The following is an 18,213-nucleotide window of genomic DNA, read 5'->3' as shown; positions in this document are numbered from 1 at the left end:
CACCATGTCTGCTGCTCCTGGGCAACCTCCCTCCATATTCTTTTAAAGATGCTGGGCAAATGCCTCCTTCCACCAACCAGATGGAGTGCAGACCACCTCCTCTCAATGGCCTGCACTAAGGTCTCAGCAACCGCTGGAGAGAATCACCATGCATGCTGCCTGCACTCTTGCTTTGCCATCTCTCCCGCTGTGTTGGAATTGGGCCGGGACATCTGCACATGCACAAAGGAAATCACTGCGCCCTAAAGTACCGCCTGTGCCCGGGAAAACTTAAATGCATCTGCGCATGTGCGAAATGTGGAACTTTTTTAGCGCCGTGATTTTCAGCTGGGGCACCAAAACATCCTTGTGCAAAGCCTGATTTTGCGCCCCCGATCATTGAACCTCTTTTTTTGCCAAATTTTGCAGATGAGGGCGCCAAGTTTCCCCAGGCAGTATCAGGACTGCCTCGCTGCCATTAACGCCACAAAATCACAAAAGCCTAAGATCCAGCCCATAGAGTATTGGGCCAGTGCAGATAGTGTACCAGTGCAGGTGCATTACTGAGTTCATTCCCCTCATGTGAACATTCAAAAATTCACAAGTGCCACAGATGGGAGTAAATAGACTGAAATAAACTAAGTACTACACAGCTACAGGTATGACATTCTTTGGCTATTAATGATAAATCATAACGTTTAAATATTATATGCGTGGTTAATATTGTCCAACCCTCTATGACCCCGCACCTAGATGCTTTATGTGGTTGCCCTTTGTGATAAGTATTACTTAAATCCAATCTTCCAACCTTCATACCAGTTTGTTTTAAATAAATAGTACGGGTTCAATTTAATCCAAAGGCCTTCTTACCAAATTGGGCGGACAGTTCGGGGATGAGCAGCTAACCACCATCAGATCCTGGTGAATGTCCAAAAGCGTCCAGCTCCCAGCCTCTGAACCTGTAGAACACAAAACTGGATATTCAGGATACTCATTGGAAACACATCAGACTCAATGTTCTAACTCAAAAACTGTTATCAACAGAGGAAAATGGAGCTCTGTAAATGTTCAGAGTTTTCCCATGTTTGAATTTGGAAGACCTTCTTCATGCAAAGAGTCATCAACACTTGAAATGGTCTTCCTGGTAAGTTCTTATTGATGAAAATCTTAGGCTTAGTCAAGAGTTAGTTCAATGACGTGATCGGGTGAAATGCAAGTCTTTTGTTAGGATGGATGGGCTAAGATGGGTTAAATCTATATTGTGAATTTTCAGACAACTTGTGTAATTTCAGAGCTAATCGCTGCTTTAAATCTAAAGTGCCTGGGGTGAAAAGTCTGCGGAGTTATAATCGTACAGTCTCTCCAGGCTCAGAGGAAGCACTAAGGCAGGTGACACTAAGACACTACCACGTTTTCCTTGAAGCTAGCTAGCCCCATCTCTTGAATGGACTATTCCGTGCAATAGGGAAATACAAATGTAGGCCTATCCTGCTTGGTCAAAACCGGTTTCGTTTTTTCCAAGTAAAAGCAATGGCGCCCAGGTGTAGCACATGCAGCATAGATCTCTGCACCGATGAGGAAAATGCTTCAAACAAACAGGGTTGGTGTTCCTTCCTGGCAAAGCCATAAAACGTTGAGAGAGCAGAACCATGGCAAGTTATTGTGGGGAAAATTCCGGCCTCGCCGGGTCCGGCCGAACTGTGCACCGATCCGGCGAGGCCTCGCAAAAAACGGTTTTCAGGGCACGATGCACATGCGCCGAAAACTGGCTTTTCCGATCTATCAAGATTTCTCTTGACAGATCCTCCGCATCCCCGGGAGAAGGAGAGATATAGGAGGGAATTCCAGAGCTTAGGACCTAGGCAGCTGAAGGCACGACCGTCAATGGTGGAGCACTGAAAGTCAGGGATGGTCAAAAGGCCAGAACAGGCGGACGCAGATGTCTAGGGGATTATAGCGCTGGAGGAGATTACAGAGGTAAACCATGCACAGATGCAGCCAGCCTTGTGTTGAATCAGACGATGACTGCTGAAAAATCCTAAGCTATGTATTTTTTTTAAAAGTTGCTGTGGTGACAGGAAGTCACTTACAATATTTGTTCATAATTTGAGAAATCATTTCAAAGTTATGATGCGTGAACATGTCAATCTGCAATTTGTTTTTTTAAAGAGTTGGAATTCAGGTCAACATTTGAGGTGGCAGTGCACCCTTTTGTCGAATAAGTTGATTTTGCCAGCTTGGAATTGTTGCATTCTGTTGCTTTTCTCAGTGGCAGACTGTTGCAGTGGTAACTAAAAAGGGACAGTTGAAAGGTGTATTGAGGAGACAAGAACAGGCAGACAAGTAAAAGGGATGAATCTGTCCTCCAAATAGTTCTGGAAGCAGTGGGGTTGCAATGGAAGAGAAGAGAGAGAGACAGGCAATACTTACCAGTAGTGAGTGATGTCACAATTCCTGTTGCACTGTTCACGACAATTAGATCCTGAGAATCAAGGCACACGCACAGGTCAGTATCGGAGCTTCAGTCATATTCATTGATTTATTCTTCATCAGCATCCCTGTGAATATCATGCACGAGTTTAAATAATGAAGTATTTTCCCCATCTTAGCCAAGGTAGAGAGGTAAAATTGGCATCAGCAACCCTGGACATGTGTATAGGTGGGTGGGGGGGAAGGAAATCAGTGCATGTTCCCACTTGCAATGGCACTTGCTGGAAAGTGCCATGTATGGATGCTGGGCGAGAACAGGATCAGACTTGGTTGTGATGTCCTTGATGAAGGAATAGCTAGCAGTCACTCACTATCTGGGCTCAGATATAAAAAATGGCAATTTGGGAGATTATCAGATTGCTGCTCGCAACAGAACTGTACACCCTTCCCCACCCCCCCACCCACACACGTCCAGCCCCAACCCCCAAGAGTGAGAGCCAGCTTATTTCTGAAACAAAGTACACATTGTGAAGCTGGCATATTATTCATGCCAGTGAATAGACCAAGAATCCTGACATGATTCAGCCAAAGTAAGAGAGAAAATCAAATCAAATCAAAGTGACACTAATGAAATTGAGTAAATATGAATTTGCATTCTGCTGCTTTTAATCAATAATTGATTAGAGAGAGAATATTTTTTTTTAAAAAGAGAACAATTTCTCAAAAGTCAAGCTCCATATACTTGCTTAACTGGAATGATTAAATAAAGGCTAACTTTCACTCATTAAACAGGTTGTTCAGATAAAGAGGATTTTTAGTGCAGGATTTGCTAATGCACTTGGGCGCATTATTCAATTTCCTCTCAGTACTGTATCGCTGATTTAGTTATTTTTCCTCAATTTCTTCGATCCTCTTCTGTAGTTGCCAATCCTTGAGATACAGCTACATGAAGCAGTACCTGGAACCTTTTGGTCTGCATGATTGAGTGCCCGAAGTGGGTCTTTACCCACTACGTTATTGTGGGACCTCCTATGTGCACAATTATGAACCTGATTCTGTGGTCCCTTTCCACTTGGTCCCCTACACAGATAGCCCAGTTACCTTTCTGCTTCCCTGGGCTGTGTCGATGACAACCCGTTGGCTATCTGTTGCCCAGCAGTTCTGTGCCAGCGTTGATGAGTAAATGCCAGTAAATCCATCTGAAACACATCATTGGCTAGCATAGTTATTCCCAAGAATTATAGCAACTAGTACCATCGACTTGAGTTCATGCTCATCAGTTCCCAATGTTCGGTGGGTGAACATTTCCTCCGTGTAACAAACTTGCAGGCCTGTAATTTGTAAATGGGTTTAAGATTTTGTTACATGTAGTGTGCAGAGGAAGTCTTCCCCAATCTGTGTGGAGCAGGCATCCACTTGTTACTCACAGGGAGGGAGGAAATCAGTGGGCCAGTACCCAAACTATTCTTGCACATGTCACATCTACAAAGATGAATAGTATATATACATTTAAGGGGAAGCTAGATAAGCATACGAGGGAAAAGGGAATAAAGGGTTATGCTGATAGAGTTAGATGAGGAAGGATGCGAGGAGGCTCGAGTGGAGCATAAATGCTGGCATGGATTGTTTGGGCGTGTTTCTGTGCAGTATAATCTATGTAATTCTATAAAGTATCCTTGTAGCTTGTCATACATCATTTGTGGAGCCTCCCTGTCAAGGAAAGTAGAATACGAAAGAGAAATGGGGAGGGGGGAATAATGCAGTAACTTGCACCTAAGAGAAGAAAGAAAAAGAAAAAGCACATTTGCTCTAATGTGATTCCTATATTGAAAAGGGGAGATAGAACAAGCCCAGGGAACTAAAGCCCAATTAGCTTAGAGATGGCAGGAAATATAATGGAATCCTTATTCAAAGATACAATAGAAAAACATCTAGAAACTGAAAATATAATAAATAGACAGCAGATTTCAAAAGGAAGGTCATGCTTGACAAACCTTATTGAATTCTTTGAAGTAACAGAAAGTTTAATCAGTAGATGTAATATATTTGGATTTTCAAAAAGCCTTCGATAAAGTACCACATAGCAGATTCATGACTAAGGTCAGAACATGTGGGGGCCGAAATTCAGTGCAGCCAGAGAGCTGGTGGTGTTGAGGCCTTTTTTCCCCAATTAGCACTGCAAAGTTTGCGGTGGCCATTGGATCCAAACTCATTTTTTTGACACAAAAAAGTGGTTCGTCTTATTAGCCCTTTAAACCTGAAAGTTTTCAGTCTTAATTGGGGCATTAATCCCACGGGTAATTCACCCTTAGGGTGTTGTGGCAGCTGCCATTGCAGCACAGGCGCGAGGGAACGAGCGTATCGGTGCTGCTTTGGAGAAGATGGACGCGGCTCTGCAAGAGTTGACGAAGCGTCTAAGTGCTGTCATATCTGGTGGCTTTCAGACTGTGGCAGCTCGCATGCAGTCTTAGCTGGAAGCCCCCCAGAGATCTCAGTGTTGCTTTCGCGGCTGGGTCCACCACGGGCCACGGGGGGACCTTCCGGTGCGGTGCCACAGCACCGACCTGAGCCCCCTCAGATTGCTGGTGGTGGTATTGTGCCGCCCCTGGTAAATTGTTCAGGCTCCTCGGGTCAGGATATGGATGATGCGCTCCCTCTGGCTCGCAGCATTCCTAGCCCCAGACCGGTCACTCCTCCAGTGCCTCCATGCATGGCCTCGCCTGAGCCAAGTCAGACTGAACCCTCCCAGGAGGGTGTTGACCAGTCTCCAGCTGGCCCTTCCAGGCCCAAAGCTGTTCGAGGGTGGACATCTACAGCTTCCACACAAGGAGCACAGCAACCTTCCCAGACCCATGAGTCAGCCACAGGAGAGACACTGAGGTGAAGCCGCAGGTTAGCCACGCATAAGATCATCATAGGCAGTCCCTCGAAGTCGAGGCTGACTTGCTTCCACTTTAAAACTGAGTTCTCAGGTGGCTGAACAGTCCAATGCGGGACCTACAGTCTCTGTCACAGGTGGGACAGACAGAGGTTGAAGGAAAGCATGGGTGGGGAGCCTGGGTTGCTGCACGTTCCTTCCGCTGTCTGCTCTTGGTTTCTGCATGCTCTCGGTGACGAGACTCGAGGTGTTCAGCACCCTCCAGGATGCACTTCCTCCACTTAGGGTGGTCTTGGGCCAGGGATTCCCAGGTGCCGGTGGGGATGTTGCACTTGAGACTCTGAGAGTGTCCTTGAAACATTTCCTCTGCCCACCTGGGGCTTGCTTGCCATGTCGAGGCTCCGAGAAGAGCACATGCTTTGGGAGTCTTGTGTCAGAGATGTGGCCCACCCAGCGGAACTGATTGAGCGTGGTCAGTGCTTCAATACTGGGGATGTTGACCTGAGTGAGAACACCGACGTTGGTGTCCAATGGATTTACAGGATCTTGCGGAGGAAGCGTTTGTGGTACTTCTCCAGTGCTTTGAGGTGTCTGCTGGAAATAGTCTACATCTCTGAGTCATATAGGAGGGCGGGTATCACTACTGCCCTGTAGACCATAAGTTTGGTGCCAGCTTTGAAAAACTCTCTTCCTCAGGCAACCGTAGGCTGCGCTGGCACACTGAAGGCGGTGTTGGACATCGTCATTGATGTCTGCCCTTGCTGACAATAAACTCCCGAGGTATAGAAAATGGTCCACATTGTCCAAAGCCTCACCGTGAATTTTGATAACCGGGGGGCAGTGCTGTGTGGCGGGGTCAGGTTGGTGGAGGACCTTTGCCTTATGGATGTTTAGTATAAGGCCCATACTTTTGTATGCCTCGGTGAAGGTGTTGACGAGAGCTTGGAGTTTGGCCTCCGAGTGTGCGCAAATGCAAGCATCGTCTGCGTACTGTAGTTCAATGACAGAGAATGGGCCGACATTGGATCTAGCCTGGAGGCGGTGCAGATTCCCATTAGTTACCACGCGGAATGCTGAGCTGCGGCAACGTTTCCAGTCTGAGCCCCTCTTCTTCCCTTGCCCTCTCCCCATCCCTCCCTCTCTCTCTCTTCCCATCCCTCTATCTCCCCCTCTCTCTCTCCCCATCCCTCTTTCTCCCCATCTCTCTCTCTCTCTCTCTCTCTCCCTCTCTCTCTCTCTCTTTCCCCATCTCTCTCTCTCTCTCTCTCTCTCTCTCTCTCTCCCCATCTCTCTCCCCCCTTGAGTGCAGATTCTGTGCTGAACATCTGCAGGTTTGGATCTTACCTTCTTGTCTCTCTCTGCTCCCACGGCTCCGAGATCTCTGTCACTCCGCACCAACCTTAGAAGCTGGCGGGGGCACCGTCAGCTAAAGGGCTGGCTTTTTCACGCCGAAAATGGATCTGGGAGCGGAGCGGCAGCGGTGCACACTTTTAGCGCTCACTACTGCCGCAAGCCCCACACTGCCACGAGAGTTGGCGGTGGCCCCCACCGCTGCAAGACCTCCTGGGCCGAATCTATGTGGGGCGGCCAGTTGAGCCCAAAGCAGCAGCCATTCAATTTTGACGAATGGCCGCCGCAAACAGGCAGGAACGATCCTTCCCGGGACTGTGAATTTCGGGGCTGAGGAGTCGGGACAAGTAGCAGAATGGACAGCAAGCTGGCAACAAAACAGTGAAGAGTAGGGGTTTATAGGTAGTTACTCAGATTGGCAAAAGGTAGGAAGTGGTGTTCCACAAGGATCAGTGCTGGGACTACTGTTGTTTACCATTTACACAAACGATTTGGACTCGGGAATCGGAAGTATAATTTTAACATTTGCAGTTGATACCAAATTGGGGGGTATAGTTAATACAGAGGAAGACTGCGACAACATACAGGAAGGCATTAATAAACTTTCAGAATGGCAAATTGGTAATTGGCAAATGAACTTCAACGTGCGTGAGGTGATACATTTTGGTAAAAGAATAATACTCCTTGGAAAATATGTATCTAAATGGAGTAGAGGGATGCACAGATCACTCAAAGTAATGACACAGGTTAATAAGGCCACTAAGAAAAGCAATCAAAGCCCTGGGATTCATTTCTAGAGGGATAGAATTGAAAAGCAAAGAAGTTATGCTAAACCTTGGTTAGACCACACTTGCGAGTACTGCCTCCATATTATAAAAAGGATATAGAGGCATTGGAGAAACTGTAAAAACGATTTACTAGAATGGTACCAGAATTGAAAGGTTATCCCTACCAGGAAAGATTGAACGGTCTTTTCTCCAGAAAACAGAAGACTGAGGGGGTGACCTGATAGAGGTCATTAAGATTATAAAAGACGTAGAGAAGACGTTTCCACTTGTGGAGAGACCAGAGCTAGGGACCATAAATATAAGATAGTTATTAATAAATCCAATAGAGAATTCAAGAGAAACCCAGAGAATGATTAGAATGTGGAACTCGCTATCACAAGGAATAGTTGAGGCGAATAGCAAAAATGCATTTAAGGGGAAGCTAGGTAAACACATGGGGAAGAAAGAAATAGAATGATATGTTGATGGGGTTAGATGAAGAAGAGTGGGAGGACGCTTATACAGAGCATAAACACTGGCATGGATCTACTGAGCCGAACTGGCTTATTTCTGTGCCGTAATACTATTTAATACAGTTTCACACGTTTTTTCCACACGCGCACTTCCACATAATTCAAGTTCAAACAGATTCTGGGATTTATTTTCATTTATTCGATAGTTTCACACCTTTTTGTTTCTCTTGTCATTTCCTGCCTTCTCCCACTCTGCATCTCACCACTATGCAGTCGCTTTCAGCTACAGTTCAAAATTATCACTTTTCCATGTTTGCCATCATGAAGGCCATTTGTATCCGGTACTGTCCTTCCCAATCAGAGGTACCATATTTCAAGCATTTCAACAATTTTAACTCAACCAGCTTTACAAGGAAAAGACAGGTCACAGTTGGCATTGGAGACTGACTTGCAAAAAAAGACTTTGGGCTCAATTTTGGCCAGGAGTTGTTGAGTTTTTTTTGGAGTAACTTGGTTTTTCTGGCGTAACTTAAAAATCCCCATTTTCCCCAATCAATTTGCACCAGTGTAACTGAGTTAGTTACGATTTTTTTTCTCAAAAGGGGATGTTACCAGCCACCTACACCAGTTCTGTCCATTTAGGCAACTTTGGCCAGCTAATAGTTACTCCAAATCTACTTAGGTCAGTGTATGTGGCCACTTCAGAAAACCTTTCCCGCACTATCAGTTCTCCTGCCCGCCCCTAGCCCTGGCCGAGTGGCCTTCCGGTGCGATCGATCGCTTAGAAATCGCACCGAGTGGCCACTCGGCCTGGGCTAGGGGCAGGAGCGATTCGACTGGCCAGCATCGGGGCCCACAGAGCGGCTGCAGCAAGCAAATCACCGGAGAGGCTGCAGCAAGCAAACGAGGCTGGGGGCTACTGCGCTGCACGGACATCGCCAGCGGACTCCACTGCACATGTGCAGATGTCCCGGCACAGTTTTTGGCACAGAACGCTGGCTCCACCCCCGACTCGACTGGCCACGCTGCGTGTCTACAGGGAAGAGGCCGGACAGCAGCCAAAATGGCAAGAAAATTTTTCGCCGTACTTCGGAACGGAGAAAAGCGGCGCAAATCCAGTAAGTGCGCCGAAAAACAGGCTGGGCCAAAATTGTGGCCTTTAATTCCAATCTCGCTCAGACTAACCAGATTAGTCATTTGTTCCAGTAATAAATAAAATGCTAAAAGTTTCACAGATTTAGATAGATTTCTTTCAAAATTTTGGGATATGGTATACAAGAAATTTGAGTCATGACTTGTGGTAAGTACAGCATGTTTGTGAGGAAAAAGGTGACTTTGGACCTATGGCCCCCAAAGCTCTCCACACTGGGGTTTCCCTCATGTCATTGAACATAAGAACATAAGAAATAAGAGCAGGAGTAGGCCATTTGGCCTCTCGAGCCTGCTCCGCCAGTCAATAAGATCATGGCTGATAACTGGCCCTGTTGTAGATTAATTGATAGCGATTGATTGCTACAGTTAGTCTACAACACTATTACCATTATATCATGCAACAGTTGGCAGTATTCTCATCTCTCAGTCAGGAAATTGTGGGTTCAAATCCCACTCCGGAGACTTGAGCTCAAAAATCTAGGCTGATACTCCAGTGCAGTACTGAGGGAAGCCCTGACTGCTCTCTTAGGTGTGCGTAAAAGATCACATAACACTATTTCGAAGAAGAGCAGGGCAGTTATCCCCAGTGTCCTAGCTAATATTTATCCCTCAATCAACATCACTAAAAATAGATTATCTGGTCATTATCACATTGCTTTTTGTGGGAGCTAGCTGTGCGCAAATTGGCTGCCGCGTTACCCACATTACAACAGTGACTATACTTCAAAAGTACTTCATTGGCTGTAAAGCGCGATAAAAAGCGCTATATAAATACAAGATTTTCTTTGCTTTCTTTTTACCAGTGTGTAAATACTAATAAATTCAGACCTGGGAGGATCTGGGTTCATTCTCTAGTCTGTGCTGTGTTATCTAGGCTAATTCAGGCAGCAGCTGGGACATTATCATTCACCTGTAGGGCCGGCAGGCTTGGGAGCAGAAAAATATGCCAGTTTCTGCTGCTGATCATTGTCCAATGAGTTCACCTGGAAAGTGTATATATGACTACGGAGGAATAGACTGCTGATAATCACATTCCAGACTCACATGTGCACTTGGGATAAAGTACCGAAGGGCATCTGGTACCTGTGGAATTGTGTCTCAACACAAGTCCCTGCCTTTAGGAGGAAATTGTATCTTGTTAAAATAAAAATGAAAGACTTCCCATCACTTACCCACAGTTGGATAATCCACAATCTTCACCACAGTTGAGGTTACTTTTTTGTCCAAGTTATACTGAAAGAAAATATATCATCCATTACAGGAAGAAAAAGGAGAAGCTCGATTACTGCACAGTTACACTTCAATGCTTGTGTAACATAGTTGAGTTAATTCATGCCGTGAATGCCACCGGGACAGTTTTAATAACATCAATAAGTCAGAAACTCATTTCAAAAATGTTCTTCTTTTGGGAAGTTAACTAAGTTAGAAAGGGTCATTGTAAGTGTCTGCTGGAGGATCAAGTCCAATCAGTTTACCTGGAAATCAACAATGAGTACAGAGGGAATAGTTGACATGACATCTTGGCCGGGAATTTGGTCTCTTGCCAAAGACTGACACAAAGTGGGAGATGCGCCTGCAGCACACATCCGAAGATGAAGGCCCTGGGCACTGCATATTGGCTGTCGGGCCTCATCGAAACAATACCGGTGAGCTATGGACACCGATCGGGCACCTCGGGCAGTTTGTCGGTCAGGGCCCTGGAGAATTCACTGGTTCTGATACAGAGCTGCCTTTCAGATAAATTGTGGGGAGGAAAGAGAGGGGAACAGGCATGGGCCGGCAGCAGCCATCCATGGAGCCAGGGGCAGCACCCCATTCCATCTCTTTGACCAATCTTTTGGTCACCTCTCCTAATATCTCCTTTTTTGGACCAGAATCCATTTTTTTCTCTCTATTAAGTGTTTGGGACATTTTTCCACATGACAGACACTATGGGGGCAAAATTGCATAGCGCCCCGTTTGGGGCGGTAACAGCCGCGAGGCGGGAGATCCTGCGCCAGGTGCGGAGGTCCCGCCCCGCGACCTATATTCGGGTTACCACTCCCGAGAGCAAGTGGAGCGTAAAATATTGCACTCCACTTGCTCGATGGGACATGAGCGGGGCAGTAATAATCAAGAAGGGCACAGCACTACGTAGTGGGACACGTAGCGCTGCCATATAGACAGGGCCCACCTGTTCATTAAAGGGGAGCGTCAAGCTGCCGACTCTGCGGGGGAGAAACGGGGCCCTCCCTGGACCACCAGGGAGCGTGGCAGCAGCAATCCAACAGGAAGAAAGCCACGACCAGTAAGTCGGCCATTTTTAAAATGTTGAAATCGGCACCCTCACTTTAAATTTCGCCCCGCGAGCGGCCTACAGCCCAGTACACGCCCCCTGCAGCTGTCGCTGGCATCGCCCGGTCCAGCTGCATTGGGCACTACCGAATTTTCGCTCCAGAGTAGAGAAGCGAGGTGCCACTAAACTCCCGCAGAATTTCCCGGAAGACGTTAGCAGTGCTGCACCAGGGCGAAAAGTTGTTTTCACCCCATTAGCGCCCCCGAGGCACTAACGGGAGGCATAAATGCCCTGAATTTTTCCCCCGATATGTGTTGTTGATTTTTAAAATTATTATAATTGTTGCAAGTTCAGCCTCGAATAAAAATAGAGAGCCACTAGAAGCTTTAAGCCGATAACTCCTGTGGTTAAATTCTACGGTAACAGTGTTCAGCTCTTAAAACTATATAATATAGGGCCCAAGTTTCGGCTCGAGTTGCTCCTATTTTTTTGGAGCAACTAGTTTAGTATGGAGTATCTTAGAAATCGCAATTCTCAGCATTTAGTTTGCTCCAGTGCTAGTTAGTTGGAATAGTTTTGTTTTAGTACAGTTTTTTTTTCCAAAAGAGGGTGTTACGAGCCACTTACACCTGTTTTACAAGTTTAGACAGCGAAAAGTTACACCAAACTAACTTAGAACGGAGTAAGTGTTGATTTTTGTACGCTCAGAAAAACCTTGCCTACACTTTAGCCGAGAGTTCGGGAGCAGCGGCAATCGAGGAGGCGAGAGATCAAGGAGGCCTATAAAAGGCTCGGGAGTTCGGGAGCAGCGGCAGTCGAGGAGCCAGCTGATGCAGGGTCAGGGGCAGAAGGCAAACAAAGAAGTAGAAAGAAATCAAAGGGTGACGTCACAGCCAAGCAGGTAAGTGATTGGCTGGTGGATTGGTGAGTATTTAATCTTTTTTTTTCTTCGTTTATTTCCTTATCAGTAGGTAACCTTTGACATTGTTGCCAAATTAAGTTAATCTAAAGGTTAACTCATGGCAGGAGGGCCCAGACAAGTGTCATGCTCCTCCTGTGCTATGTGGGAAGCCAGGGACGCTTGCAGTGTCCCTGACGACTAGATGTGCAGGAAGTGTATCCTGCTGCAGCACCTGACACACCGCACTGCAGCACTGGAGCTGCGCTTGGATTCATTCTGGAGCATCTGCGATGCTGAGGATGTCGTGAATAGCACGTTTAGTGAGTTGGTCACACTGCAGGTGAAGGTTAATCAGGCAGATAAGGAATGGGTGACCATCAGGCAGAGCAGTGGAAGAAAGGTAGTGCAGTGGTCCCCTGCAGTCATCCCCCTCCAAAACAGATAGACCGTTTTGGGTACTGTTGGGGGGGGGGATGACTCATCAGGGGAAGGCAGCAGCAGCCAAGTTCATAGCAACACGGGTGGCTCTGCTGCACAGGAGGGCAGGAAGAAGAGTGGGAGAGCTATAGTGGTAGGGGATTCTATTATAAGGGGAATAGATAGGCGTTTCTGCGGCCGCAATCGGGACTCCAGGATAGTATGTTGTCTCCCTGGGTCTTGAAGCGGCTGCAGGGCATTTTGGAGGAGGAGGGTGAACAGCCAGTTGTCATGGTGCATATAGGTACCAACGCTATAGGTAAAAAACGGGATGAGGCCCTACAAGCTGAATTTAGGGAGCTAGGCGTTAAATTAAAAAGCAGGACCTCTAAGTAGTAATCTCAGGATTGCTACCACTGCCACATGCGAGTCAGAGTAGGAATTGCAGGATAGCTAAGATGAATACGTGGCTTGAAGAGAGGTGCAGGAGGGAGGGATTCAAATTCCTGGGTCATTGGAACCGGTTCTGGAAGAGGTGGGACCAGTACAAACCGGACGGTCTACACCTGGACAGGACCGGAACCAATGTCCTAGGGGGAGATGTTTGCTAGTGCTGTTGGGGAGGGTCAAACTAATATGGCAGGGGAATAAGAACTTATGCAGGGAGACAGAGGGAAGTAAAATGGGGGCAGAAGCAAAAGATAGAAAAATGAAAAGTAAAAGTGGAGGGCAGAGAAACCCAAGGCAAAAATCAAAAAGGGCCACAATACAGCAAAAGTCTAAAGGGACAAAGTGTGTTAAAAAGACAAGCCTAAAGGCTCTGTGCCTCAATGTGAGGAGTATTTGTAATAAGGTGGACGAATTAACTGCGTAGGCAGCTATTAACGAATATGATACAATTGGGATTACGGAGAATGGCTCCAGGGTGACTAAGGCTGGGAACTCAACATCCAGAGGTATTCAACATTCAGGAAGGATAGATAAAAAGGAAAAGAAGGTGGGGTAGCGTTGCTGGTTAAAGAGGAAATTAACGCAATATTAAGGAAGAACATTAGCTTGGATGATGTGGAATCTGTATGGGCAGAGCTGCGGAATACCAAAGGGCAGAAAACGCTAGTGGGAGTTGTGTACAGACCACCAAACAGTAGTAGTGAGGTCGGGGACAGCATCAAACAAGAAATTAGGGATACGTGCAATAAAGGTACAGCAGTTATCATGGGCGACTTTAATCTACATATGATTGGGCTAACCAAACTGGTAGCAGTACGGTAAAGGAAGATTTCCTGGAGTGTATTAGGGATGGTTTTCGAAACCAATATGTTGAGGAACCAACTAGAGGGCTGGCCATCCTAGACTGGGTGATGTGTAATCAGAAAGGACGAATTAGCAATCTTGTTGTGCGAGGCCCCTTGAGGAAGAGTGACCATAATATGGTAGAATTCTTTATTAAGATGGAGAGTGACACAGTTAAGTCACAGTCTAGGGTCCTGAACTTAAGGAAAGGTAACTTCGATGGTATGAGACGTGAACTGGTTAGAATAGACTGGCAAATGATACTTAAAGGGTTGACGGTGGAGAGGCAATGGCAAACATTTAAAGATCACATGGATGAACTTCAACAATTGTACATCCCTGTTTGGAGTAAAAATAAAACAGGGAAGGTGGCTCAACCGTGGCAAAGAAGGGAAATTAGGGATAGTGTTAAATCCAAGGAAGAGGTATATAAAGTCACCAGAAAAAGCAGCAAACCTGAGGACAAGGAAAAATTTAGAATTCAGCAGAGGAGGACAAAGGGTTTAATTAGGAGGGGGAAAATAGAGTATGAGAGGAAGCTTGCTGGGAACATAAAAACTGACTACAAAAGCTTAAGGAGCTAGGAGCTAAATTAAAACGTAGGACCTCAGGATTTAGCTGATTGCTCGGGATTGCTACCAGTGCCACGAGCTAGTCAGAGTAGGAATCGCAGGACAGCTCAGATGAATACGTGGCTTGAGCAGTGGTGCAGCAGGGAGGGATTCAAATTCCTGGGGCATTGGAACCGGTTCTGGGGGAGGTGGGACCAGTACAAACCGGACGGTCTGCACCTGGGCAGGACCGGAACCAATGTCCTAGGGGGAGTGTTTGTCAGTGCTGTTGGGGAGGAGTTAAACTAATAAGGCAGGGGGATGGGAACCAATGCAGGGAGACAGAGGGAAACAAAAAGGAGACAAAAGCAAAAGACAGAAAGGAGATGAGTAAAGTGGAGGGCAGAGAAACCAAAGGCAAAAAACAAAAAGGGCCACTGTACAGCAAAATTCTAAAGGGTCAAAGTGTAATAAAAAGGCAAGCATGAAAGTTCGGTGCCTCAATGCAAGGAGTATTCGAAACCCAGGAGAGGACTCTGAGCTAGTTAGGGTGGGTGAGAGCTCAGATGTACAGGACCCCAAGAAAGAATGCAAAAGACAGGAGGCAACAGAGCAGAGTAGCACTGGGGTAAGTGTAAACCACAAGGTGATAGGAAGGGACAATATGTATGAATATAAAGGGGCTGCAGGAGGGGTCAAAACTAAAAATCATGCTTTAAAAACTAGTATTAAAACACTCTACCTAAACGCATGCAGCATTCGAAATAAAGTAAATGAGTTGACGGCACAAATCATTACAAATGGGTATGATTTGGTGGCCATTACAGAAATGTGGTTGCAGGGTGGCCAAGACTGGGAATTAAACATACAGGGGTATCTGACAATTCGGAAAGATAGACAAGAAGGGAAAGGAGGTGGGGTAGCTCTGTTAATAAAGGATGATATCAGGGCAGTTGTGAGAGACGATATTGGTTCTCATGAACAAAATGTTGAATCATTGTGGGTGGAGATTAGAGATAGTAAGGGGAAAAAGTCACTGGTGGGCGTAGTTTATAGGCCCCCAAATAATAGCTTCATGGTGGGGTGGGCAATAATCAAGGGAATAATGGAGGCATGTGAAAAAGGAACGGCAGTAATCATGGGGGATTTTAACCTACATATCGATTGGTCAAATCAAATCGCACGGGTTAGCCTTGAGGAGGAATTCATAGAATGCATACGGGATTGTTTCTTAGAACAGTATGTTACAGAACCTACAAGGGAGCAAGCTATCTTAGATCTGGTCCTGTGTAATGAGACAGGAATAATAAACGATCTCCTCGTAAAAGATCCTCTCGGAATGAGTGATCACAGTATGGTTGAATTTGTAATACAGATTGAGGGTGAGGAAGTAGTGTCTCAAACGAGCGTACTATGCTTAAACAAAGGGGACTACAGTGGGATGAGGGCAGAGTTGGCTAAAGTAGACTGGAAACACAGACTAAACGGTGGCACAATTGAGGAACAGTGGAGGACTTTTAAGGAGCTCTTTCATAGTGCTCAACAAAAATATATTCCATGAAAAAGAAGGGCGGTAAGAGAAGGGATAACCAGCCGTGGATAACCAAGGAAATAAAGGAGAGTATCAAATTAAAAACCAATGCGTATAAGGTGGCCAAGGTTAGTAGGAAACTAGAAGATTGGGAAAATTTTAAACGACAGCAAAGAATGACTAAGAAAGCAGTAAAGAAAGGAAAGATAGATTATGAAAGTAAACTGGCGCAAAACATAAAAACAGATAGTAAAAGCTTTTACCGATATATAAAACGGAAAAGAGTGACTAAAGTAAATGTTGGTCCCTTAGAAGATGAGAAGGGGGATTTAATAATGGGAAATGTGGAAATGGCTGAGACCTTAAACAATTATTTTGCTTCGGTCTTCACAGTGGAAGACACAAAAACCATGCCAAAAATTGCTGGTCACGTGAATGTGGGAAGGGAGGACCTTGAGATAATCACTATCACTAGGGGGGTAGTGCTGGACAGGCTAATGGGACTCAAGGTAGACAAGTTCCCTGGTCCTGATGAAATGCATCCCAGGGTATTAAAAGAGATGGCGGAAGTTATAGCAGATGCATTCGTTATAATCTTCCAAAATTCTCTGGACTCTGGGGAGGTACCAGCGGATTGGAAAGCAGCTAATGTAACACCTCTGTTTAAAAAAGGGGGCAGACAAAAGGCAGGTAACTATAGGCCGGTTAGTTTAACATCTGTAGTGGGGAAAATGCTTGAAGCTATCATTAAGGAAGAAATAGCGGGATATCGAGATAGGAATAGTGCAATCAAGCAGACGCAACATGGATTCATGAAGGGGAAATCATGTTTAACTAATTTACTGGAATTCTTTGAGGATATCACGAGCTTGGGGATAGAGGTGTACCGATGGATGTGGTGTATTTAGATTTCCAAAAGGTATTCGATAAGGTGCCACACAAAAGGTTACTGCAGAAGATAAAGGTACGCGGAGTCAGAGGAAATGTATTAGCATGGATAGAGAATTGGCTGGCTAACAGAAAGCAGAGAGTCGGGATAAATGGGTACTTTTCGGGTTGGAAATCGGTGGTTAGTGGTGTGCCACAGGGATCGGTGTTGAGACCACAACGGTTTACAATATACATAGATGACCTGGAAGAGGGGACAGAGTGTAGTGTAATAAAATTTGTAGATGACACAAAGATTAGTGGGAAAGCGGGTTGTGTAGAGGACACAGAGAGGCTGCAAAGAGATTTAGATAGGTTAAGCGAATGGGCTAAGGTTTGGCAGATGGAATACAATGTCGGAAAGTGTGAGGTCATCCACCTTGAAAAAAAAACAGTAAAAATGAATATTATTTGAATGGGGAGAAATTACAACATGCTGCGGTGCAGAGGGACCTGGGGGTCCTTGTGCATGAATCCCAAAAAGTTAGTTTGCAGGTGCAGCAGGTAGTCAGGAAGGCGAATGGAATGTTGGCCTTCATTGCGAGAGGGATAGAGTACAAGCAGGGAGGTCCTGCTGCAAATGTATAGGGTATTGGTGAGGCCGCACCTGGAGTACTGCGTGCAGTTTTGGTCACCTTACTTAAGGAAGGATATATTGGCTTTGGAGGGGGTACAGAGACGATTCACTAGGCTGATTCCGGAGATGAGGGGGTTACCTTATGATGATAGATTGAGTAGACTGGGTCTTTACTTGTTGGAGTTCAGAAGGATGAGGGGTGATCTTATAGAAACATTTAAAATAATGAAAGGGATAGACAAGATAGAGGCAGAGAGGTTGTTTCCACTGGTCGGGGAGACTAGAACTAGGGGGCACAGCCTCAAAATACGGGGGAGCCAATTTAAAACCGAGTTGAGAAGGAATTTCTTCTCCCAGAGGGTTGTGAATCTGTGGAATTCTCTGCCCGGGGAAGCAGTTGAGGCTAGCTCATTGAATGTATTCAAATCACAGATAGATAGATTTTTAACCAATAAGGGAATTAAGTGTTATGGGGAGCGGGCAGGTAAGTGGAGCTGAGTCCACGGCCAGATCAGCCATGATCTTGTTGAATGGCGGAGCAGGCTCGAGGGGCTAGATGGCCTACTCCTGTTCCTAATTCTTATGTTCTTATGTTCTATAAATATGTGCAGAGAAAATGATTAGTGAAGACAAACGTAGATCACTTGCAGTCAGAATCAGGTGAATTTATAATGGGGAACAAAGAAATGGCAGACCAGTTGAACAAATACTT

General features: G+C 45.8%; 1 protein-coding gene across 5 annotated transcripts in view; it reads right to left on the bottom strand.

The window, feature by feature from the left end:
* The window catches only part of LOC139277360 (acylamino-acid-releasing enzyme-like), an 89,135-nt gene that overhangs the window by 34,763 nt on the left and 36,159 nt on the right, over positions 1 to 18,213 (bottom strand). For all 5 annotated transcript variants that reach the window (XM_070895722.1, XM_070895723.1, XM_070895720.1 and 2 more), the window contains exons 11-14: positions 10,202 to 10,262; positions 3,511 to 3,608; positions 2,410 to 2,461; positions 850 to 938 (exon numbers count right to left, since the gene is read on the bottom strand). In XM_070895722.1, the coding sequence (XP_070751823.1) occupies positions 850 to 938; positions 2,410 to 2,461; positions 3,511 to 3,608; positions 10,202 to 10,262 (300 nt within the window). The remainder of the gene's footprint in view (positions 1 to 849; positions 939 to 2,409; positions 2,462 to 3,510; positions 3,609 to 10,201; positions 10,263 to 18,213) is intronic.

The sequence above is a fragment of the Pristiophorus japonicus genome, chromosome 12 (genome assembly GCF_044704955.1).
Source record: "Pristiophorus japonicus isolate sPriJap1 chromosome 12, sPriJap1.hap1, whole genome shotgun sequence".
Taxonomy (NCBI): domain Eukaryota; kingdom Metazoa; phylum Chordata; class Chondrichthyes; family Pristiophoridae; genus Pristiophorus; species Pristiophorus japonicus.
The sequence above is the reverse complement of the archived record's forward strand: the minus strand, read 5'-3'. Positions and strand labels throughout refer to the sequence as shown.